Source organism: Phallusia mammillata, chromosome 3, assembly GCF_965637545.1.
Source record: "Phallusia mammillata chromosome 3, kaPhaMamm4.hap1.1, whole genome shotgun sequence".
Classification (NCBI taxonomy): domain Eukaryota; kingdom Metazoa; phylum Chordata; class Ascidiacea; order Phlebobranchia; family Ascidiidae; genus Phallusia; species Phallusia mammillata.
Window position 1 is genome coordinate 4,344,207 of NC_137254.1, and position 25,692 is coordinate 4,369,898.

Here is a 25,692-nt window from a genome sequence, read left to right on the forward strand (position 1 = left end):
TAAAACTTTATTCTGGCTGTGACTGCCATTTCTAAACTTCCATTCTAGTTTTACTTAGTGGTTCCTATGAATCATGCAAATGTAGCAACTATTAAAAAACAGCAATTTGCTTATAATGTTACAAACTTCGTAGTAGTTCCTCTCACAATTTAATTAAGAGATACATGCTACTCTAAAATGGCTAATTGAAACGTGAAAAGCAAAAATGTGACTTTGGTGGCCATATAACCAATACGCACACAGTATCAATTGCATCCGATTATATTGTTTTTCAGTCATAGAAACATAAACACTTCGACAAGGTATTTTTTCAGACAACAATAGTAAATATAAGCAGTAAATATTCCATGTACTGTAATGACTAGCTTTGAACCCTCTAGTTTGAAATCTAAGTTTAGTTGTTGTTTGGGGGAAAATTGTAAGAGTTTTTATGTCGTCAGAAACAGTACAATGTTATCTGTGAAAAGTTATTGCGAAATGTTATCTACAGACTACTTTGTTTAGATTTTGGATCTTGGGCAATTATGCCCCATACGAGGTAACCGGCTGCAAAAATTACAGCAGCCAGAAGAACAAACATCCCAAGTTGGAAGATGTTATAAGCTGCTTCATTAGCTTCATTAGCTTCATTTCTGTCTCCTAGAGTGTCTGCAGAAAAAGAAGGTTTAACTTAGATAAACATATGTGCATGCGAAAGCATTTGTTACGGGAACTAGAGCTTAACACTTCATGCAGACTAAAAATAATACTATTCTTATATATACATCGAACGAGACCAAGAAACTTAATGCCGAGTCAAGCTGATTATCAATGCATTTCAGTGCGACCAGAAGTCGTAGATTAAACATTCAGTTGATGGTGGGATTCGAACCCATCGCATACCATTATTCAGTACTAAGTATTTCGTTTTTAAAGTAACTTTTTTGTTTTCTGGTCAACTCAAGGCCGAGAATGTTTCCTATATAAAACTTCAAAAAAGCGATGCATAAGTTAGCCAAGTTGGCCGAGTGGTTTAGTACAACCGACTTGTGTTCAATAGTTTGTGAGTTCTAATGACTATTAGTTAACGCATTTAGGCGTTGCCGGCCCATCGAGGATGAAATTAAAACAAACAAACAAATTCACTGTCATAGAAACAGGAGAAATATTTAATAATTGAGGCCTAATATAGCTGTAGTAAATATGTCCCCAATGGTTTTAGTTGATAAATACAACAATTTGATAACTTGAAACATAGGCAACTGCAGTAATTTGTCCTGAACTAAGTTAATATGTAGAAGAGTTTAATTATTGTGTTGGTACCTTGCATAAGCAAATACTTGGTAGTTTGTAAGATGTGCACTGGCCCTGCAGAAACTCGATGGCTGCGTCCATTGTTGTCAACAGATCGTCTTTTTTTCCCACCACACATCTGCAAATCAGTATAATATTTATAATTTTTTTATGTATATAAGTATTATTAAGGATAAATAAAGCAGCTAAATGTAATCTGAAAAAACTCAAACATCTTGTTTTTTCTATGTTCATTTCAATTAAAGCAAACTTATTGACAAATAAGTAAATCAAATATAATCCACTTTACTTGCAATGATGTAAGCAGCTGGACGAAGTACTTATTATGAGCATAACACAACAAACAAACTCAACTCACCTGTCCAGGACATTGTCCAGTTGAGTTTTGACAGATGGTCACGTCGCAGTGGATGTAGATAAATTGTTCTGCGTCGGTAAAGTTTGTCCACACAAAGCTCATCAGCTTGAACGTCGCAAAGTTGGATTTGTAATTCCGCATTAACATCTTTGCATCGGCTGCCTCGCCTCCACTGGGTGGCGCAATACATCTAATAATATTCACATCAATGTAAGCAAGTAGAAATAGGGCAGGAACTTGGCCGAACGGTCTGGCGCGCCTGACCCATATACAGACATAAAAAACCTGATCGGGATTCGTCCCCGGGAGAGTCCTGGGTTCGAACCCCGTGAAAAAAAAAGTTGAAATATAATGCACCGTTCGAAAAGCAAGAGCATGTCAAACACAACTACTGCTTACCCGCTTGCTACAACAAGGTAGTTCGGCAAACCACTGGCGTTTTCAACTCGTGTCGCCCAACATTCTTCAAGCTGTGCACAAACAGTGTACCAAATTCATATGAACAGTATATTATATATTGTTTGGATGTTCAATATTAAATCACGGAATAAGGTTTGTTTTAGATAGGTTTCAAATTTTTTATTTAAAGGAAGGCTTAAAGATGGAGTTATGTTTAAAATACAAAACCAAGTTACACACCAGAGTACGGACCGGACATTTTGGGTCGATTCGGATGTTATTTTTTACCAACTGGGTTAATTCGGACCTGACTTCACATTGTATGACCGTAACCATTGTAATTACATATTCTGTACTTTTGCAGGCTTTGATGTATATGTCTGTCAAACAAACTTTTGGGCCTTAACCGGCTTATTCAAAACGATTCGGGTTCGGGCTTGAATTTCGGGTCAGATCTCAACTATGTTGCATACAAAGCAAAACAATGACTACAGGTAACACAATTCTGTTTAACTAAAAACACAAGTGTATCATGTGAGTTTGTTATCCATTTTGCTCCAATAAGTTTGTTTTACTTTTTACCTGGACAATGAAGTCATCGTTGCTTGGAGAAATTTCTTCAAGTTTAACTTCAGCAAAAATGTATTTGGGCACAGTGACTTCCCCAGGCAAGCTTTTTTGCGTTTTGCTCAATGCGTAACGTAACTGGTTTTTGAACTATTTGGTTGGAAACTTTGAATCCAATTCTTCCTTCTTTATACCTTTAAAGCTTATATTTTATTTGTACAATCGAAGTTTTTGTGCGATGTCTAAAAACACTATGCCAAAAATCAAATATCTAAAGTAACCCAATCATTACTAATCTCTTAAGGTTTATTAATGTTACATCAATCAAAAAGAAAAAAAAAGAAGAACTTACGGGATGGTCAAACTTTCAGTCTGGCACACGCTCATTGATTGTTCCGTTCCTACAGAAAACATTACATTACTTTTAGTTAGGTTACCCCTTTTGAACTAAATAACAGGCACCTTGCTGCATTGGATAGATAAAGTTTTTGAACCAAATAACAAGATTGATTAAATTATCTGCATTTCCGCATTGCATAGATAAAATTTTGCTTCAGCACATTTCACTAAACTTGCGTTTCAAAACTATTTTTGTAGTTTTCTACAAGAAGAACCTAATGGGTTTTGTTTTCCCTTTTTCACAACCTAAAAAATTACAGCTCGATGCCACTGAATTGACAAAATGTCAAATAATGAACATGATATGGTGCAAATCAATTTAATATAATCTCATTTACTTTACGGGTAATTCGGAAAGTTTAATTTTTTCCATCAGTATCAACCTTTGAAAATGTACCTAAAACATTCATTGTCCGATTTGTTTTTTGTCTTTTGCTTTCTAAAACCAAATAGCACTAACCTGAGGGAAGGTTAACCGTCGCATTAAATCCCTGCTGAGTACCGGAAACGTCGCTGATAAAGATAAGAGTAAGATTTGTCGCAGTAACTGTGTGATTCAATCCTCCACCATAATGCCCAGTCAATCTTTCTACATTTCCTTGGTCGTCTTTAAACTGAAAATAATTTCGCTCCATTGATCTAGTGGAAAAACTCTGGTTTAAATCGGGGGTGCATAAGGCGCGGGAGAAAAAAGGGAAGTTATGACGCCGCAAAAACATGTCTGGGGTTGGTCAATGGAATAAAACTGTTTTTCACAGAAATTTGGGTGTAATAACCGCTCTGACTGGGTTTCGAGTGCCTGGAGAGTTTGTTAGCGGCTTAGTAACCATTGGGAAAAAATACTAAATAAACAACAGTCAGGACGTGATTGCACTCAAAATAATCTCTATCTACGAGTGAAAGAATAAAACAAATTTTCTAGATTTTTAGGCAACGGTAAAATGGATTTCTTTGAGTGGTTTAGTTAGAAAATCAAAACAAAAATGCTGTTGGTAAAATGGCGATCTGTGATGTGAGAGTCAATAGGAAATTGGAGCGTTTTATTTGTCGAACCAGGGCCAACATCCGCTTGCGTCTTATCCATGAAACGAACAAACTTTCACAGTATTTTCCTATAAAAAAGCACCAGGAACATATCGAGAGAACTAACGTTGTTTACCGGTTGGTTTGCAACTGCGGCGCTTCATATATTGGGGAAACGCGACAAAATCTGGCTGTAGGACTCTAAGAACATCGCATGGACCAAAAATCAGAAGTGTGTCGGCACATTTTTTCGAATCCCACACATAAAGTTAATTTTGCCGAGCCAAGACCGCGTAAAACTGTTGTTTCTCGAATCGCTTTCTATTCAAAAAGCATGACTCCGAGCTCAACATCGACACAGTTTCCATGCCCTTGCGTCTGTTCAACACCTGACCTATTTCTTCGGTTCTTATCTTTTTTCTACGTCACCGTTCTAAACGCCAGTTCCCTGTTATCGCCTGTGACGTCACTTCACACACCTGGCATTTACCTTTTTTTCTTAGTGCTTTATATACCGCGTTCTACAGCTTGATTGACAACCTCCACTGATGATGACAACAGAGATTATTAAAACGTCTGAACGATGTATTCTATATACGCTTCAGGGCTGATCCCAGTTATGAATTTATGTTCATCTTAACTGATACTGGTCAATCTGGCGATCCCCTACTACGAAGCTGGCATGTGCAGCATACGAGGCAGGCAACGGTGCTTGTGATTCGACGTTCGGCGGATTCTCCACTGGGCCTGTGTAGCTCAGTTGGTAGAGCGCGAGTCCCGGAAAGACTCCTGTCGTGGGTTCGAATCCCACCGCAGGCTAGATTTTTCTAGCCTACGCCTTGCCATATGGTGGTGAATGCTTGGTGACCGGGTGATTCGGTATAGCGCCTTCAATGGGCCTGGCGTACTGTGATTTATATATGAGTGTGCCGTGATCGCTGGTCTGCATAGACGCTTCAGGGCTGATCCCAGTTATGAATTTATGTTCATCTTAACTGATACTGGTCAATCTGGCGATCCCCTACTACGAAGCTGACATGTGCAGCATACGAGGCAGGCAACGGTGCTTGTGATTCGACTTTCGGCGGATTCTCCACTGGGCCTGTTTAGCTCAGTTGGTAGAGCGCGAGTCCCGGAAAGACTCCTGTCGTGGGTTCGAATCCCACCGCAGGCTAGATTTTTCTAGCCTACGCCTTGCCATATGGTGGTGAATGCTTGGTGACCGGCTGATTCGGTATAGCGCCTTCAATGGGCCTGGCGTACTGTGATTTATACATGAGTGTGCCGTGATGGCTGGTCTGCATAGACGCTTCAGGGCTGATCCCAGTTATGAATTGATGTTCATCTTAGTTGTGATTTAAATAAAAGTTTTGTTTGGAGCCAGGCGTTTCAAAATAGGTTCGGCTCTTGTGTCAATAAAACATGTTTGAAAAAAAATCCAAACTCGGAACAAACTGAGGCTTGATTAAAACCTGGTTCGGTCCGTTTTGGTTCTGCAATGTAATTTAAAAATAAATAACCACTCACTTACGTATAAAAGGTCAAAGTTATTTTCGATGGTAAAAGTGGAGAATTGAAACACCAAGGACGTGCTGCTTTCCATGCGAAATCTCCAAACACAACCAGACGTAGCTGGGTAGTTACTCGGAAAGTTTGGAGACTGTAAGTTATAAACCGGGCCGGTAGCATCTTCTCCGCACAAAGTAGCTAAAATACATAGAAAACAGTAATGTAAAACTCCATAGGAGCTTTCGTGCTGATGCACAATAAGCGTAAGTTGTTTGATAGTTCAACTGCACACATTACAGCCGATAAAAACAACTGTGAATCCTGAACAGTTACTTAGTTACTTAACCACATGTATTTAAACTGTTACTCAAAAAACATGAGACTTGTTTGGCCTGGCTGCGCAAACCTCTACCCTTAATGTTCACCCGTTTCACTGATGAGACTTAACAGAATGAAAGTCTTTGCCTGTATTAACCTTAAAATAACACACAATAAACATATTCTCTTGACTCCGAATTGATAAACTTAAGAGGATGGCCAAGTTCACGAAGTGACTTTTCAGAATTGCACAAAATGAAACCTTTTTGGAAAACGTGTTAAATTTGACTTACCAGCGTGCAATACGATTTTTACTGTTCCCGTTGTGAGGTTTGTGACACAAGCTATATAAACAGTAGAGCTTTCAATAAAAACCGGAAAAGATAAACCTCCACCTTCCAACGTTCCAGCCAATGTACCTTCCTCGTTGGGTCCCTCGTAAATCTAGGTTAAACACAATGAGGCTAAAGGTTAAAATTTACACATTCATGACAATTTGTTTCGTTAAGACTTCTTACCGAGCTTGAACGAACTATTGTGTAAAACACGTCAGTTTAAACCAAGTCAAACAAATACGACAGAAATGTGGCCGAGTAAAAAGTCAAGGCTAATTTCAGCCTGTTTTGTTCAAAACCAAATTTCGAACGTTTTCCGAAAACCACTTTGTTTCAATTAAAACTCCAAATCAAGTCTACGACAATTTTTTTTTCAAGCAGGCAATATGAAACAAGCCAGAAATCGAGTTAAAGTATTAAAAAAGAAGTGATTTTGGTTCGTTACTTTAATCGTCTAGTTGAGATAAATGTGTTATATGCGCACGTGTGTCATACAAACTGTTTTTTTTTTCTGGTTAAAACATCGAAAAAATAATAATCAACGGCTTGCAATAAGATGTAGAAAGATCGAAAGTGTGCAAACTGTCCGCCCTACAGTTTAAAAAGAAATGCACCAACAGCATTTTGTGTACCGAAGTTAAAGGTTATACTCATAAGACTTTACCTTACAAAAGTTGTCTGCAGCTAGCTCTCCACTTCCAAAATAAGTAATCATTCTTGTGGCCCCCAGTGAGTGGATGACACGTCGAGTATATGTGGTACATTGAGGTAAAATGTTCACTCCTAGCGAACTTGTAGTTATTTCCGCTTCGTGACACTGACCGTCCGACACTGAACATGAGATTTACCATTAGAAATAAACTTACACATTGTTCAATGGTTTTATTTGATAAATTGCAATATTTAGTTTGTAAATTTATATGCCGCGAGTACAATTTTTTTTGAATGGCTATGTTTTATTGCTATAGTTGCCAAAACTTACTTACCTCGATGCAATAAAGTCATTAGGCCCACGAAAAGAGCAAACTTTACCAGCAAAATTGACATTTTGGACGTTTTGTTTGACAAAACACAACTGTTTGATACATCAACTATACCTGCTAATATACAATACATATAAATCATTAAACATACTAAGTTACTACTACCAATATAACCTACAACTATATATATTTGCACATATACTACGTACGCATATTTTTGCTTTTCTATATTTAAACATGTTTTATTTGAACTTGTTTAGTCAAGTGTGGCAACAACTTTGCCTAAATCATTTTAGCAATACAAGTCTTATAATGCTACCTCTCAGCTGCAACTCTTCGTATGCGCCAATTTCCTTTTCGACATTATAACACACTGTGGTCTAATAAACAGTCGTACACACCGCAAGCCCCGCAACACAACGCAGGTGATTCAAACCGGATCAATACAGTTGCGACGCTTACCCTGTATCGATGCCGCTACATCTAACTGGGTTAAAACGCGTATTACGTTGTTCACGTGAGTCGTCGTTCTTTTTTCAAACTCCGCGGAAGCAAGCTGCACACAGTGCCCATTGTTTTAATCCACAAGTCCCGTCATTGCAGCTGCTGTTTTTTTGTAACGCCACTCGAGTTTGTTGGGAGTAACAGTCTGATATAAAGTGTACCATTTAAGATTTTAACCATCTATATGTACTGAAACTCATAGTAAAAGTTTAATAGTAAGTTTCGTAGAACACGTTTTAGTGTTTACAGCAGTTTGCACGATTTTTAATTTTATTTGGCAAGACAGCATTTTTTCCCTGGTCAGTATACAAAAAAACTCACAAGTCCTTTGGCGCCCAAGTTTAAAATTGAAATGAGCAAGATCAAAGCCCCACCCCTTACCTAACACGGTTGGTTAGCTTGCAGGGCTCCCCACGACTGGCCACCCCCTCTTTTACTTACACCTTGAAATCGTTTGCTATACAAGGGTGTATACGAGGGTAGAGCTATTAATAAACTTGCGACAGATAAAGTTTATTAAGTTCCGATAGATGGCGTAAAGAGCACAATTATTTAACTACAGATCGTCTGGGATAGAGTTAGGGGCTAAATTTAACACGAGAACTAAGTTTGCAGGTTAAAATTATTTTCATTATAAAACCTCACCTCAACTGTAATCGCATAAACCGTCAGGGTTTTCATACAATCTTCCTTGACAATTTACAAATGCTCTTTGTGCCATCTATCGGTATTTAGCAAACTTTGTCCAATACCAGTTCTTACAGTTGAATCAATCGGTCAGTGACTGAATTGCTGAGTCAAGTGTTGCAAAAGCTTTGTTTAAATCGTTTCAGCTATGCCAGTATCATAATGCTACATCTCAGCTAAAATGCTTTGTATGCTTCATGTTTCCTCATATACCCCGAACACACTGCGGCCTACTTAGAGATTGCCAGCGCAAACCATCACAAACCTCGTAACACAATGCAGGTGACTCAAACCGGAACAATACAGTTTCGGCGCCTATGCGGTAACGATGCCGCTTAAAACAACTGGATTTAATGCGTAATACATAACTCATGTGGTTCGACTGTATTATGGAACCTGTGTTCAATTATTTCGTTACATTTCTAACCGTTTTGGTTTTATTACTGAAAATAAAACGTTACGTTTGTACTTAAATCCTCCAAAACATTCAGCAAAAAAGCATAATATTTCAGTATTTGCTGTTCTTTTTTAAATAAACTATCTCCCATTCAATGCCTTGTTCAATTTAAAACCTAATATATCTCTATTGCTTAGTTACTACCCACATCAAAAAATGATGATTCCAATTATAAAGTCAGGCCTGATTTATTAAAAATCAATTCACAAATCTACACTTAAAGCACACCCCGTTTCAACCCTAACTCATTCCATAAAATGTTTAATGTATGTAAAATGTTGTGAGATACATTTGTGAAAACTTCTTATTTGTTATTTAAATGCGGATCTACAGTTATTAAGTTGATTATGTTTCTCCCTGCTATACCGTTTGGTGTGCAGCCAAAGGAGCAACGTACGGTGCTAGAAATACGATTTATCTTTTAAGAGCCCGTCTCTGTGCAGAACATACAGAACAAAGCGGTGTGTACATGTTGCAATAAGCCAGCTTCCTGTCATCATACCGAAGGGAAAAGGACTATGCTGTCAGTTTGCATGTATTGTGCAGCAGTTTGAGACTTAAAATACGTCTTAGTTAGTTCTTCAAGACAAGTTTTTTAAAGTTCAGTTTTGTGTTGGTTTATTGCTACTTTGTTACCATAAATCAGACAGTACTTCATTGCAGTAGACATGATCCATCATTTGTGTCCCTGCCTTTAAGTAGAGTCAACTTAAAACGGGTTGAGTTGAGTTGAGTTGAGTTGAGTTTATTTCGCTCGGTGAAATAAAACATAGCGACACAATTGCACTAGAAACAATCACCAAGCCGGAAATAGCTGCGCAACGTTGAGACTTTATGGGACGCAAAAAAGTGGAGGGCAGAATTGGTGGATAATGGCTAAACGCGCTGCAGCTACACAGTATTATAAAGCGTAAATGGTTAAATGACACTCATTAAAAAGCGTCAACCCTTAGAATTTTTTCATAATTCTAAAGTTTCAATTTTTAGCGCATGCGCTAGATCGTTTGTAAGCCCAAAATGCAGTTTGGTTGTTGTTTGGTTTAAACCAACTGAACAGGTTATCTGTTAAGAAATTTCCTTCTAGTGCAACGAGGCCAAGTCTTTTCACAGCTGAGACTTAAGTTACGTCAAGTCAGTAAAAGAAACGAATCAAGTTGCATTGGAGTCCAGTCACCGACTCGAGTCTCTATATCATTTATTTTAATTAACATTTTGTTGCAACACAGCACACTCATATATAAATCTTAGTAAGCAAGGCCAGTAAAAAATCATACCCAATCAGCAATTGAGATCAGTTGGTAGAGCGCAAGTCCCGTAAAGGCACCTAACGTGGGTTCAAATCCCACTGCAGGCTTGTTTTTTAAGACTACGTCTCGCATATGTTGTAATACTTCGACTGATTCGATATGACGCTTTTCATATGCCCGGTTTACTATGACTCAGGTAAACAACTACCTTTTTGATTTCATAAGTGAAAGATCCTCTCTATTTGTGTCATTTCTCGAACATTAGGTAAAACTTCTTGCACTCACTCTCTTCCTTTTCACGATTATGACACGTCACTTCCAATTAGTCAGAAAAGTGTGACATGACGTATTCAATGCTTTGACGTTTCTGTTGAAGTGAGTCTGTACAGTTATTGTTTCTTAGAGATACTTTGTGAAAAACTTTATGGTGCAAGTATATGTGCAACTTAATGAATACTAACGATCTGTGAAGCTTTGCTTCAAAGAAGGTAATGCTAAATTGTGTAAATTTGTACATTTATACGTTGCGACGGCATGGCAATGATTATAACTTATTGGTTTAGATGGATATTCATTTATTATCTTAAGATCATTTATCATTTATCATCATCTAGTAAGTTATTAAGTATAGTCAACATGGCAGTGAAATTATTTAAAAGAAGATATTTTATGACAAACTTTATAGTGCAAGTTTATGTGCAGTTATATGAATTCTAAGGATCTATGTACGGTTAACTTTTCAGAAAGGTTTTATTAATTTGTGTAAATATGCACATTAATTAAGTTGTGAAGGTTGGTTCGAATGGCAATGATATACTTTGAACTATTTAGTTTAGATATATTCATTTCTTTTGTTGAGGTCATTTATTATGACTTCTAGTAAGCAGTGTAAATGCAGTAATGTTCGTGTGTACCATCGCTTTTTGTAGGTGGTGTATTAAACAGTTGTGTTGTGTGTGATGGCTGTACAATAATTTTGCTGTTGAGTGGTGAAAATGAATGCATCTGTTCCTCAAACTTTGTAAAATAAATCGTTAAAGCGTGTGGCTGAATCATTCAAAATTGTAAGGCAATAAACTATTTAATCGATGATTTGTTCAGCAAAGTAAAATTGCATAGTTTTATAATAATGTCAAAAAATTCTTTAGGATATAACAAAAAGCACGCTTCAAACTTATTAAAAGCAGTTTTAGAATTTGCTGAACAATGATTTGAATAAGTTGTCACACCATAGCTTGCTAAATTATGAATCTATAATTAAACCAATAGCGGCAGCATAAATGGAATTTGATTACAGTCCTGTTAATGCGTCCCCTCGCTTTATCATTACTTTATTGCGATCTATGCCCTCCTGTATGCCTGCAGCCAATTGATACACGAAAATAGAGAACATTTAATTACTTAAGCAAATAAACAAATGTCATTCAACACGTCGGAAAAAGAACCACAAAGTTCGGTGAGGGATGAACAGCAAAATACCAAAATGCCGGTAAAGTGCAAATGTTTTGCGAAATTTAATTCCTATTTAATTTAATTAGGTTATAATTAACAGCATTTTGGAGATATCGGCCGTACTATCTGCAGTTGCAAAGAGGTACCGACAGCAATAACTTGATTTCTAAAGAAATATTGTCCAAAGTTATATGTGTAAATGAATAGTTTTATAGTTTGCATTAAAAATGCTTCCAAAATATTGTTCCAACCACTGAAGATGAGGGGTATTTATTAGGTGACGTTATATTGTTTTTATTTTTTTCCTGCTAAGTACACAACACACTGTTGTCATTGAAAAAACAACTTAACTTTTTATTTTTCAGGTTTCTAACAAGATTACATGTGAAGAATATGACATTACCTTTAATCGACCACCACCAAACCAAGGTTAAAAAACGATAAACATTGCAAAAATTTTTGTACGTAATGGGTCACTTTTACCAGATCGAATAGCATTTGACAGCTTTGACCCAAACGGAATCCCAGACCCACCGGAGCAATCGGATGGCAATGAGGATCAAATCCCAAAGGATACACAACATACACCCACGCAGGTTAGATAGTTATTTTTATTTCGTTGTCTTTTCAAACCCCCAGGGGAATAGTCTTTTACACTACTATGAAATACTTGGATTTGCAAAAGTCGTCGCGAACTGGATTGCAAAAGTCGTCGCAGGTTAACATCAAAACATTTATTACAAAATTTTGTTCAAAAATGTGCTTATCCTTTTTAAGATATAACACCTCGTTTCGACGTGATATATAACAACGAGCGAACTAAAGTAACAAATCATACTGTTGTAATATGTCACCATTCATATTCAAAAGTGCAAAAAAACTACATAATTAAATATAAATAAAAAAAATGTCCTAATGACCAATATGATACAAAAAGTATCGTAGTAATGCAGGGTATTGTACAATATGTCTTATTTGTAAAAGTGCAAATGTGGCATTTCAAAGACAGTGGTATTCAGCACAGTTAGAAAAATCAATAAAGTTTAAAATTGGATTTCAAAACTGATGATTGTTTAATCATTACAGAAAAATGGGTAGAAAATCCTAAAGCTCATTTCAAAGCTACTAACAAATACCGATAAATGACGTAAAGAGCGCAGTTATTTAAATTTACAGTAAGACTAGAATAGATTTGGGGACTAAATTAAACAAAAAAACTGAGTTTTTGACTTGATTTTATTGTTATTAATATTATGGAACCATAGACTAAACGTAGTGATCTTAACTCTCAGCACTTTTTACACAAACTGCTTTTAAAATGTTTGAGTGTGCCACATACCGGAGCGTAGCAATCCTGTATATTAAAATTTTTTGTATTATTAGTTCTAGGAGAGTTACTTTTCATGTATTCATTTGTTTGCTTAATTGTATTATCTCTATTATCTTTTTGCCATCTCAACTTCCAAAATCATTTATATAATTCCAACAATGGCACATCAATTTAATCGTTGTATACCTTTATTATTTTCGGGTTTTAGTTTGGATTATAGAAAAAGATTTGATGCGGGTCTAAAATTGGTGCTCGATTGTTAAACAAATCAGCAAATACCTACAATGTATGCACCTATGTTGAACAGGATTACTGGGTGAGTGGGTGAGTGGGTGAGTGGGTGAGTGGGTGAGTGGGTGAGTGGGTGAGTGGGTGAGTGGGTGAGTGGGTGAGTGGGTGAGTGGGTGAGTGGGTGAGTGGGTGAGTGGGTGAGTGGGTGCGTGAGGGCGTGAGGGCGGGAGGGCGCAAGTGCATGAGTGCGTGGGTGTGTGAGTGCGTGCGTGAGTGCGTGAGTAGTCGTCGCAAGTGAACCATAAACTTCAGTTTGCAATTTTGTTGCCTTTTTGTTTTCTAGATAGTGGGTTGTCCAGCAGTTCAGCCACGCCAAGTAAGAATAATAAAAATAGTATTTACTACAATCTATTCTTCTAAATAAATTTTAGCCAAAAATGGAGACCGCATTACTTCAGAAAATTTAACACTATGCTATCAACTTGGTTTGAAATGTGTTTTTGAATCCCATTTAACAACTTAATGTTTAGCAGGTACAAACAAACTAAATTAAAACTGTTAAATATCGTTGGCACCAAGTTAAGCTCAAAATTACTTCGATAGATTTTCGATAAAGTTGAGATGAGAGAATTTAATCCAAACATTCCAACACCACCACCTGTAAACCAATGTAAGTAGAGTTTTTTTAAAAAAAAACTCTTTCTGTCGTCGTTGGACACTTTTTTTAATTTACCAAATAATCATTTCAGCTCGAATTGCATTTGACAACTTCGACCCTAATGGAACCCCAGCAGAAGAACCAGCACATGCGGATGGCGATGAGGGTCGAAACCCTGATAATCAGTTGCAAACTGACCAAAACTAGCCTCGTAGAAACCATTGCTTGGCTAAATGTACATTAAAAACAATGGTTATTCGTTTATTTGCCATAGGCTCAGAATACTGTTGGTTTCTTCACTAATGCAAATGGATTAGTTTGGAATACACTTTAGCAGTATTTGTTACTATTTTGCAAAGCTTTTGTTGTGTTAAATGTGACAAGGGAATGTTGAGATTAAACTCTCACTTACGTAGAACTGTATGTATTTGACATGTAATGCATGTATCTAGGTTATACTCAACCTATATATGTTTTATCTAACAAGTGGCCATTAAAACCTTGAAGCGTAGTTTTTAAACTATTCATCTCAATCAAAAATGCAAAACATAGGTTACCAAGCAGACAACCATGCTACATGTGCAGCTTATCCGGCATAAGCGCCTGGTGAAAGTGCCATTAAATCGTTTACACTCCTTTTTGAGATTGTTTTACGTCACATCCTGGAAGCAGCGCGTCAAAATGTGACATGACGTGGCCAATGTTTTGATTTTGTTTCTTGTACGTCTGCATATTTCTCGTGGTTAAAGCCTTTGCAGCACTTTGTCTACAGTTCTAGATGGGCAAATGATCAGTTCTACAGAGACCAGGAAGAAACTAAATGTGCTTTTTAAAAGTTCAGGATGAACTGAGGAGTTATATGAGATGGCTACGAAAAATTTCATATTGCTCATGTTGAAAGCTATAACATGTATAAAGACGTACTGCAACTGCACGGGACTTGAACTGTAGGAATGCTGACATTAAAACTTTCTAAAATGGCTAACAAATGTGATTTGTCTAAGTTGTTTATAACACTAAATACGACATCATGGATATTTTTTGGACAAGACCAATATGGACCAATGTGCTAAGTGTTATAAACAAGGGGTTTTAGATATTTAACAAGGTTTAGAAGTTAACAATCAAATCATTTGCAATACTAAAGCAAGTATATGAGTCAAATATGACACCCTTTGTACACAGTGGGTAACTGTGTTCGAAGTTGGATAAAAGAGGACGATATATATAATTAAACATGTAAAAGAGGACCACATATATAATTAAACTTTTTGCCAAAGATGAATAAGCTTTTAAACCATTTTCAATTGTGTTTAAATGTTACCTGAGAATTGAAGACTTTTTATTCTACATCTGACTGTTTTAGCATTAGTGACTTGACAAGTCACTTTGTGTAAACGTAAGTATTAGGGAAACCATACATATTGCGCAGTAAATTCATTCTTTCACTTTTTAGAGGACTTTGTTACACAACGACCAGAACTTTTCCTACCGGTTGCTTGAATCGCTGTAAATTAAACCTAATTTAAAACTTGTGTTTGAACTCTGCAATGTAGTATTTTATGATTTTGGGAATTTTATGATTTTGTTCACATGGAATTGACAAACTTTACAAATAGGGTTTTGTAATTTGAAATCAAAGTTTCCGAATCAGAGTTACAATTTATGTTTATCAATAAAAGAAAAAAGATATGACAAAAAAACTGTTTGCAAACCAAAAATCATTTAGAAAAAAAAACGTTTTTGTTATAGTTAACATGGGTTTCTAGCAAATCGTTTAAAATCTAAGCATTTTTCTGATTTGATTCATCGAAAAAAAAGTTGTCGACTACAACAATGGCACAGAAAGAAATGGAGCATTCACTACATACACATGAAGTATGTAGGATTAATGCGAAATGAAACATGTGTTTATCCTGCTAAGTGGTAACATGTGTTTATGTTGATGTTTTTAGATCTTTGAAGTAGATTAATATAAACATTACAGTTTGTCAGCGCTGTCATGTGTATCAGTTTTGCTTTTGTTCTTAGAATCGAAATGTTTTGAATCGAATGTTTTTCAGAATCTGACTTCTCCACTACATCTACAGCCATCACCACCTCCATTATATACACAACCAATACCAACACCACCGCCATTGCCATCGCAGTCATGTTTACAAGCAATGCCAGCACCACGGGCACCAGGCAATGCATTCCCCAAGGGTACAACTTTAATATGTGGTAATACATTGCGATACATGTCCAAGGTAAACATGTACAGGCAAGAACTATTTTATTCGTAATCCTTTCATAATTTCAAATATAACTATGAATTTTGGAAAACGATATAGAGATCTGTTCATAAATTATATTGTGAAAATAACGGCTTTAATAAACGTAAAAAACGACATGGTTAAGTGTTTAAACGTTTCAGTAAATGCTCATACTATCATCAGCGATATGAAGGCCACATGAGTTACACACTTGTTGCTGTAAAAAAGCATGTCACTATTTTTTATTTGGCCGGTATTTGTTACTTGGCCGTTATAGTTTATTTGGCCGTTATTTTCACCATTAAACTATAAATTTATTTGCAATTCGTAACAAATACGGGATCTAGCAAACTAAATATTTGCTAATTTGGCAAAAAATGTTAAAAAAGGAATACGTTTTGTTTATAAGTTTGCATATAAAGAGGAATTAGTCATACCGCCACCACCTTTCGGACCACCAGCAAATGAACCAGCTCAAATGGATAGTAATACGAATAGAAACCCAAACAACCATCTGCAACCAGAACAAAACCGACCTGTTGGTACCTAATACTTAGTGCGGTGCACATCTACATATACGGACATAATGTTTATCGTGAATTTGCGTTTTCGATGATTTGCATGGTTTTGTGATATTGCGTATTGTTGTATCTAAATATACTACATCATTATCGGTGACAGTTTGAGGACATATCATCCATTCAATAAAAACCACGTTGTGGCCAAAATCAATGTGTTTTGAAGGCACAATAGGTAATGTGTAGTCAAGCAAAGTAATCCAATTCAAAGACATTTATTTACTCCCTAAACCGACCAGTGCAAGTAGCTTAACTTAGTTATATTACCTAAATCCCTTCTGGCAACTGCATCGTTTCAACCGACGTTTTGCGTCTGTTATTGATTAAAATATTGTTTCGATTTTTTTCAATTTATATTTTTTCAAATATATTTTTTTATCAATTTATGATATAAAGTACCACCAAAACCAAGCACATGACGTCATTTTGAAATCTCAATTTTTTTTAATTCGGTGCCTTTGGTAAAATGTTAACAAACAATTGTACAAATAGCGTTTAATGACACAGAGTTGTAAGTCGAGTTCCGGTTCGGGCTTAGGGTTTATTAAAAAAAGGCTTTTTTCGGGCTTCACTTTACACTCTATGTTAGTATTTATTGAACTAATTTAACTAGCTAAGTTAAATTAATTAAACTAGCCAGTTGCTAAAACTGACCTAATGTCGAACAGGCCTAAAACGCCTTGTTTAAGACTAATTATCCATTGAGTTTCTTGTCTTGGTCTTTCCTGAGGCTTCAATGTATAGACACGTCAATCAAACTTTCGGGCCTAAACGAGCTACTCAGAAACGATTCGGGTTCGGGCCGGGTTGGGGCTCCAATGTCAGGCCCGTATACAACTCTATATAAATAAATAAGACAAATAGTGTTTTATTCGATATAATAAATCAATGCAAGTACTCCCGGGGTACACTGCTCTTAGTTTAATTCCCCCGATTATATATTAGTTCGTAAACACATTGCGATCCCATCGTCACAAATTGCGCAAAATCATTAACATTTTTAGTGACTTTAAGGATGCCCCTATAGCCGTTTACGTTTAATCGTATTAAAGCCCAGTAATTGTGGTTGACTTCTTACTGAGACGGTTTGCTTTTTTGTAGTGAACAAGAAGCTGTGTGACCCTTTGTTGGATTTCTGTATGCTTTATAAGTACAAATATACCGTTCCCACCAGGCCCACAATTGGCAAGCAGTCCAGATTTTCTTATCATAAAATCAATGTCAAACAAGTATTTTAGAAGCATTAAACATAAGCTGCAGACAGTGCACCTATACGGTATCATTAGTGCAGCTGGTGACGAGAGATCGGTCGTATTGGCTGGTGTAGCTATCCAACGACACTTTAGTTTGTTGGGAGACCTTATAGGTTAAAACAGTGTGCTGTGTCGGCAGCTTATCATTTATTGGCTGGATGCTTTTACTTTGAATTAAACATGTTTTTCACAATTCTTAGAAATATCTGGTCTTGTTTAACATTTAATAATAATTCAAAACGAAACATAACTATAACAGTCCTGTTTTTTCCTTGCATTCCAATTTTAACCATTATAGGTAATTCCCCCAAACATCTTTGATTATAAACGTTTTTCGACACTTGGATTTGAAGTTGCGATAGTCTATCAAAATATGTAAACTTGCTTTGTAAAAACTACATTGTACATATGCTGATCAGCTTTTTGCATTTTAATCTTGATTACGAAGCATACAACGCAGTTCTTACAACATTCAAGTTACACAACAAATAAAATAATCACATTAAATAAAACACATCAAGCTAAGTTACAAATAAATGAATGTTTTTTAACTGTGGTTGCGCAACAAATACTTAGCATTCTGTTTCAAATAAACTGGCAGTTTACGGTTTAAACTTTATGGCATTAATACAAACATAACAATATGATTAGATATGCTATTCCATCAAAGAATTCGACATGTTACAAACGACTACCATTTTCGAATTGTTCACAGTAAGCAAAGAATTATTTCGTCAATTGTAAGAAGTTAAGATAAATTCATAAACGGTATCAGCGCTGAAGCGTCCATGCACACCAACCATCAAGGCGAATATATACATAAATCAAAGTACGCCAGGCACAAACTTTGAGTACAATGCATTTAAATTTCAAGTCTCAAAATGCTCAAATAGTTAACACTTTATCGAAAACATTTGTAAATCGTAAGAAAATCAGATAAAAGCTATCATGATTAATCCCTCAAAAAATGCAACGATTTTAAAGCAAAATATCGTATACGTTTTTGTGTTCAAGGATGAAACTTTATCCAAGCACTTCAATTACTCTGTCGCCTTCCTGAACGGCACCAGCATTGTAGGTCACAGTCAATTCCGTTGGGGGACTTGTAATTGCCCCGATAGAAGATACATTTTGTCTCACATATTTTTTGGCCCTAGTAAGTTGATCTTCTATTGCTTTTGAGTAAAGCAATGGATTGAGAGCGCTGTTGATTGGAAGCAACAGACAAGCACTCAACACATAAGCATCTGGTGGCATCTTGATTCCTCCAATACTCAAATATCCCAAGACGCAAATCGGAATCCAGCAACAGAAGTCGGTCAGAATCAACCTCGAGATTCTCTTCTGCATCTTGGAGCTGACGTCATTGCTTCTGGCTTCTTTCATCCGATTGCTTTGTTTGTAGATGAGAATATATCCAACCACCATGTAGATGAACATAAGAAAGTTGATTGTGATGAGGAAAGTTGAATATTCCCAAGCAAATTCACTGGTTGTGGCGAACAAACGTGGCATACATACGCTTGTTTCTCCATAATATCCAAACTCCCCCTTGATTGGGTTGCGGGGAAATGTTTCCTTAATTGTTTGTTTCACTTGGTCCCAACTCTCCGGTTCTCTACTGGTAATTCTTTGTGCAAGAAGTGATATGTTTTCCCTGGAAACAAAGTCATTTCCGAAAATGTTGTTTGGAAACCAGATATCAGTTGTAAAATATTCTGAATTGACTTGAAGTAAGGGAATGATTGCCAAAACCGCAGCTGAAATCCAGCAAAACAATTCAGTAAGTAAAACTTTAAGAGCACCCATATTTCGAATTGTAAACGGTTTGAAGGCTGATGCAAGGCGAAAGGTTGTCATGGCCGTCATCGTAAACGCTGAAGCCTCTGAGGAAATAATTGCAAGTGCTCCAAGTCCTGAACACAAACTATTTGATCTCCATTGCTTATCAAATAGACAATACGAGCCCGAAAATTGTGTGGCTTGCACTATAACTGCAAGCAGATAAATTCCCATGAGGAAATCTGAGCAACAGAGGTTAAGAATAAAAATACTGGTGTTAATAAAAACATGTTTGTTCCTGTCTACATTCCATAAGCTGTAGGCAGTTGCAATGAACACAAACAAATTTCCACCCAAGGCTAACACAGCTGTTATCCAAAAAATTGCTCTGTAAATTGAATTAGCAATCATTTCGTTGACATCTGCAAATGCGTCTCCAGCCAAGTTTACACATTCGTCACTTCCGTCTGAACAATCGCGAATTCCATTCTGCACCAGTTTCCATTCAACCGACAAAGGTTGTTTATTTGTGCAATAAAACCTCACTTTTTCACAACGGCATCTGCTTTCATCAGATTCATTGTCACAATCGATAATTCCATCACAAAGAGTTTTTCTGTCAATGGAAATCTTATTTTTGCTTTTGCAATAAAAGCGAACATTGTGACAAAGTCCTGAAAATTCATCTGAACTATCATCGCAATCAATTTTTCCGTCGCAAGCCTGCGAGATGTCTATGCTGATTTTTTCTTTGGATAAACAATAAAATCTGTTTGGGCAATTCACTTCCCCAAACACCCCAAGCTTATCCACTATTCCATCGCATATTGAGTTAAACAAAAGGTCAAATTCATCGCCCTTTTTGAACCAATACTGAAACCAATACCTTAATGGTGGGTTGTCAGTTTTTGCACACCTAAACACTTCGTCAAGTCTAAGGTGTTTGGTGTATTCTGGCAAACACTGAGTTTGTTTCAAGTTATTAGTAACCGAGCAGTATTTCGTGTTCATTTGGTTAACACATTGCACACTTGAATTGCACAACTTTCCACTTTGATCCGAACAAACAGATTTATTTTGACAATGCATCTGATTTGACGGACAAGAACCCCTTATATCTTTACACAAACTTTGATTCAAACATAAACACTCATCAGACATATCAAAACAATCCACGATACCGTCACAAACTTGCTTTGGTGATATGATTAACTTTTTATCCAGGCACTGAAAACATTTAAACTGTCCGTTGACGAAACAAAGATCATACCTATCAGAACATTGAGCCACTGAATCGTAAACGTTAACTTGAGGCAAAACGCAAACACCTTGTCTCGATGATCCAGAGCATTTAAATCCAAATCCTGAGTTGATTTCATCGCTTTTGTCACTGCAACTACTAACTCTGTCACAGAAGTTGTTACCAGCTATTATTTCTTCATTTTCACAAATAAAAACCTTCTGGCAAAATTTATTTTTCCTTTCGTTGCAGTTTGATGAGACACAAATCACATTCTTGTTTTCACAACGGTCGATGTCATCAACACACGACGGTTGGATTACCGTGTTGCACTCTTGTGGGACTGGAGAATGTACAAGATACCTGACAAGCTGCTCACTCTTACAAGTAGTGGCAAACATTGTGCAAGATTGACATGTAAAGTTTGTGATTGAACACAGTTCGTCACTTCCATCAAAGCAATCCTTAAATCCATCACCAATCCAGTTTACAGGTAAACATCTGCCAGTAGATGTGCGAAGTTGGTTACCAGGATCGCGCGGACATCTTGCGTGAACTCCAGAGCAGTTGCATGTGTAATGTGTCTCATCACTACCATCAAAACAGTCACCATTTCCATTACATAACAAAGATCGGTCAATACAACTACCCTTTGTTCCGATGCATTGCTTCGTGGCAACACATGCACATTGAAACTTTTCGGCGGGGCAGGTGCAATTAACTTCATCACTCCGATCTCCACAGTCATTACCTCCATCACATTGATATTTTTTGTCGATGCAACCATGATTAGTTGTGCAGTTCTTTGTTTTGTAACAATCACATTCAAAACTATCAGCTGGACAAGTGCAATTAACTTCATCACTCCAATCTCCACAGTCTTTATCTCCATCACATTGATATTTTTTGTAGATGCAACCATTATTAGTTGTGCAGTTCTTTGTTTTGTAACAATCACATTCAAACGTATCAGCTGGGCAAGTGCAATTAACTTCATCACTCCAATCTCCACAGTCATTCCGCCCATTGCATTGCCATTTGTTTTTTATGCAACCACCATTTAAAGTTGTGCAGTTCCTTGTTTTGTAACAGGGGCATTCAAACGTATCAGCTGGGCAAGTGCAATTAACTTCATCACCCCAATCTCCACAGTCATTAATTCCATTACAATGCCATTTGTTTTTTATGCAACCACCGTTTACAGTTGTGCAGTTCTTTGTTTTGTAACAGGGGCATTCAAACGTATCAGCTGGGCAAGTGCAATTAACTTCATCACCCCAATCTCCACAGAGATTTCTTCCATCGCAAACGTAATCAATTTCGATGCAACCATGACCTTCTGTACAATTGTTAGTTTTGAAACAACCACATTCAAACTTATGAGCTGGACAAGAGCAATTAACTTCATCACTGCCATCTATACATTCTGTGTTTCCATTACATTGCACTGCCCAATATGGCCCACACCCAATTACACCTTTACAAGATGTGTTGAAGCAGTCACACTGAAACCTGCCTTCAGGACAATAATCACCAAACTCATCACTCCAATCACCACACTGGTTATTCCAGTTGTTTACCCACCACATCTCAATGCATCCTGGTTTGTCCCCACACCTACCAAACTTGTGACATGTACATTCGAACATTGAAGAAGGGCAGGTGCAGTTGGGACCACTATACGGTTCCTCGCAAACCGAGAGATTTTTTGGTTCTGGGAATAAAATAAGCTTTGAATAAATAGTAATAATACTAATCAAAGGAAAAGAAGTAAAGCAGAAATGGAAATGTGTTTTGGCCCGATTAATAAGTTCTCAGTAGGTAATGAATATATTCATATGTATTTATAGTTTGCAAAATGATGAAAAACACGTACATTTGTTTTCATTGTATAAATGGTGTCGTTTTTTCGTGTAATAGATTTCAGTTTTTGTTCGAACCGCGATATTAAAGACTAAAGCCTAACATTGAAGGTGTATCAAATAAAATGATTTCTTACTTGTATAAGGTCGTGGAGCGAGACTGAGATCCTCACCCGGACATTCACCTTCCACGCATCCGACGAAAAACAATAGAAACAATAACCACATGATGTATAAGATTTCTATGCAACAGCTATCAAAAAGACGTATCCTTGATTGATCTATAAAAACATACAACTTTTGCATGTCATATAGGACAGTATTTTCCAACCTATGGGTCGCAACGAATAATGCAGACAAAAATACAACCAAAATAGTAGAAATTCATGCTCATTGGTCGCGATAAACCACAAAACAAAATTTGTCCAATTCCAGGTCAAAACTTATTACAATGTTAAAAGCACATAAAAAAAATTAGGCAAAACGAAACCTTAACTATTCAAGCTAAGATGAATATATTCTTACTGGGATCAGCCCTGAAGCGTTGATGCAGGCAAGCGATCACGGCATACTTATCGAAAAGACATAGTACACCAGGCCTGGCTATTACAGGCGTTATACCGAATCCTACTACGAAGTTGACATGTGCACCATACATAGCAGGCAACGGGGCTTGTGATTTTCGACGTTTTTTTCACTGGGCCTGTGTATCTCAGTTGGTAGAGCCCGAATTCCAGAAATACTTCTGTCGTGGGTTCGAATCCCACCACTACCAGCCTGTGCCTTGCCATGTGGGATTGCTTGGGAGACCTCTAATGGTAAAATTGAGCATGAATCTGACATAAAGTAAGACTGTAGAGTCATGAGCTCTTGGTGGTCCTACGTAACTCGCTTTGTGAACCCCAAAAGGTCTGTGGCCTCTAGTTTAATAACCGCTGGCCAATAGCTTCAACTAAACTAATAGTGTATTTTGTTAGGTTAGTACTAGTTGTTGTATTTAGATTAACTCAGTTAGTATTATAGTTAGTATAATTTGTATGATTAAATTGCATTAAATAGTGTTTTTTGTATGACAGAATTAATATCATTAAATGCATTTTGTGTTACTGAATTAGTAATAGTTGGCATATTCTGTTCACCTAATTAATATTATTTAGTGTTTTTGTGTAATTGAATTAGTATTAGTAACTGCCTTTTGGTTGACTGAATTAGTATTAATTGTTGTATTTTAGTTGACTGAATTAGTATCAGTTACTAAATTTTGATTGAATTAGTATTAGTTAGTGTATTCTATTTGACTGAATTAGTAATAGTTGTTGTATTTTGTTTGACTGAATTAGTATTATATTTAGTGTTTTCTGTTTGACTGATATCCGAAATGTCTGTAGTTAATGACGCTGCAGCTCACGTCAAGAAGGCAGCAAGAATTACAGCAAGGTTTGAACCATTTCGAATTCTAGGTGCTTTTACCGAGATGTTTTTACCTAGTACGCCTAGAGATATGACATTGGCGTTCCTTTGATGCTTGTACTCCCACGATTGCTCGGGATAACGAATAAACAAAGATTATATCAACGAGTACCATTTAAAGTGTTCGCTGAACAACGCGATTGCTGCAGACGAGTTCCTTAAACCAGAGTCTCAAGACCTAATTCGAGTAGTGTACGAACGACTGAAGCAGACCAAAGATCTAGTCCACAAGAACACAATCTTGAGCAACAAGACAACCTGCAAGCCAGGGAAGGCGTTTCAATTTTAAGAGAAGCTCCAAGTTTCCATCAGAGAGTTGATCATTGCGATCTGGTTGGATCGCATTACGTCGAGCTGCGCCCCCCGTTGGTTTTTGGTCCTTGCAACGAGGAGAGCAAGCAACCGTCATAGATTTGGTTGTCCATTGCACCACGTCCAAGAACAACTCCCGGTTCAGAAAAGAAGGAGCTACACTGAGTTAGTGTTATAGTTCCTGTCTTTTCTTTGACTGAATTAAGTATTACTTGGCATATTTTGTTTGACTGAATTATTATTAGTTGGTATATTATGTTTGACAAGATTGGTATTAGTTACTGTATTCCGTTTGACAAAATTGACATTATTTGGTGTATTTTGATAGACTGACTAAATTAGTATTAGTTCGTGTATTCTGTTTGACTAAAATTGTATTAGTTAGTGTATTCCGTTTGACTAAATTGGTATTATTTGGTGTATTTTGATTAACTGACTGAATTAGTATTAGGTTGTGTGTTGTGTTTGACTAAATTGCTATTAGTTAGTGCATTCCGTTTGACTAAATTGGTATTATTTGGTGTATTTTGATTAACTGAATTAGTGTTACAGTTACTGTCTTTTGTTTGACTGAATTAGTGTTATAGCTAGTGTCTTTTCTTTGACTGAATGAAGTATTACTTGGCATATTTTGTGTAACTGGATTAGTATTATTTTGTATATTGTGTTTGACTGAATCAGTATTGGTTACTGTATTTTGTATCACTGAATTAGTATTAGTTATTGTATTTTGTTTGACTGAATTACTCTTAGTTAGTGTATTTTGATTAACTGAATTAGTGTTACAGTTACTGTCATTTGTTTGACTCATTTATGTATTACTTTGCGTATTTTGGTTGACTGAAGTAGTATTGTTTAAAGTATTTTGTGTTACAGGGTTAGTGTTAGTTACCCTGTTTTGGTTCACTGAATTAGTATTATTAAATGTATTATGTTTGACTGAATTAGCATTAGTTACTGTATTTTGCAGCACTAAATCAAAATTAGTAATTGTATTTCGTTTGACTAAATTAGGATTAGTTATGGTATTTTAATTAATTGAATTAGTGTTAGAGTTACTGTCTTTTGTTTGACTGAATTAAGTATTACTTGGCATATTTTGTTTGACTGAATTAGTATTACTTAGTGTATTCTATTTGACTGAATTAGTATTATATTTAGTGTATTCTGTTTGACTGATATCAGAAATG

The 25,692-nt window shown here is 36.5% G+C and overlaps 1 protein-coding gene and 1 non-coding gene across 2 annotated transcripts in view; one reads left to right on the forward strand and one right to left on the reverse strand.

The window, feature by feature from the left end:
• Positions 1-245: 245 nt before the first annotated feature.
• Positions 246-25,692, reverse strand: part of LOC145219285 (zona pellucida sperm-binding protein 2-like) — a 48,971-nt gene continuing 23,524 nt past the window's right edge. Inside the window, exons 8-11 of the mRNA XM_080086668.1 lie at positions 2,051-2,121; positions 1,652-1,841; positions 1,303-1,411; positions 246-648 (exon numbers count right to left, since the gene is read on the reverse strand). Coding sequence (XP_079942794.1) covers positions 485-648; positions 1,303-1,411; positions 1,652-1,841; positions 2,051-2,121 — 534 coding nt within the window. The 3' untranslated portion in view covers positions 246-484. The remainder of the gene's footprint in view (positions 649-1,302; positions 1,412-1,651; positions 1,842-2,050; positions 2,122-25,692) is intronic.
• Positions 4,785-4,858, forward strand: Trnas-gga (transfer RNA serine (anticodon GGA)). Its single transcript has one exon. It is a non-coding gene; the product is annotated as a tRNA-Ser (tRNA).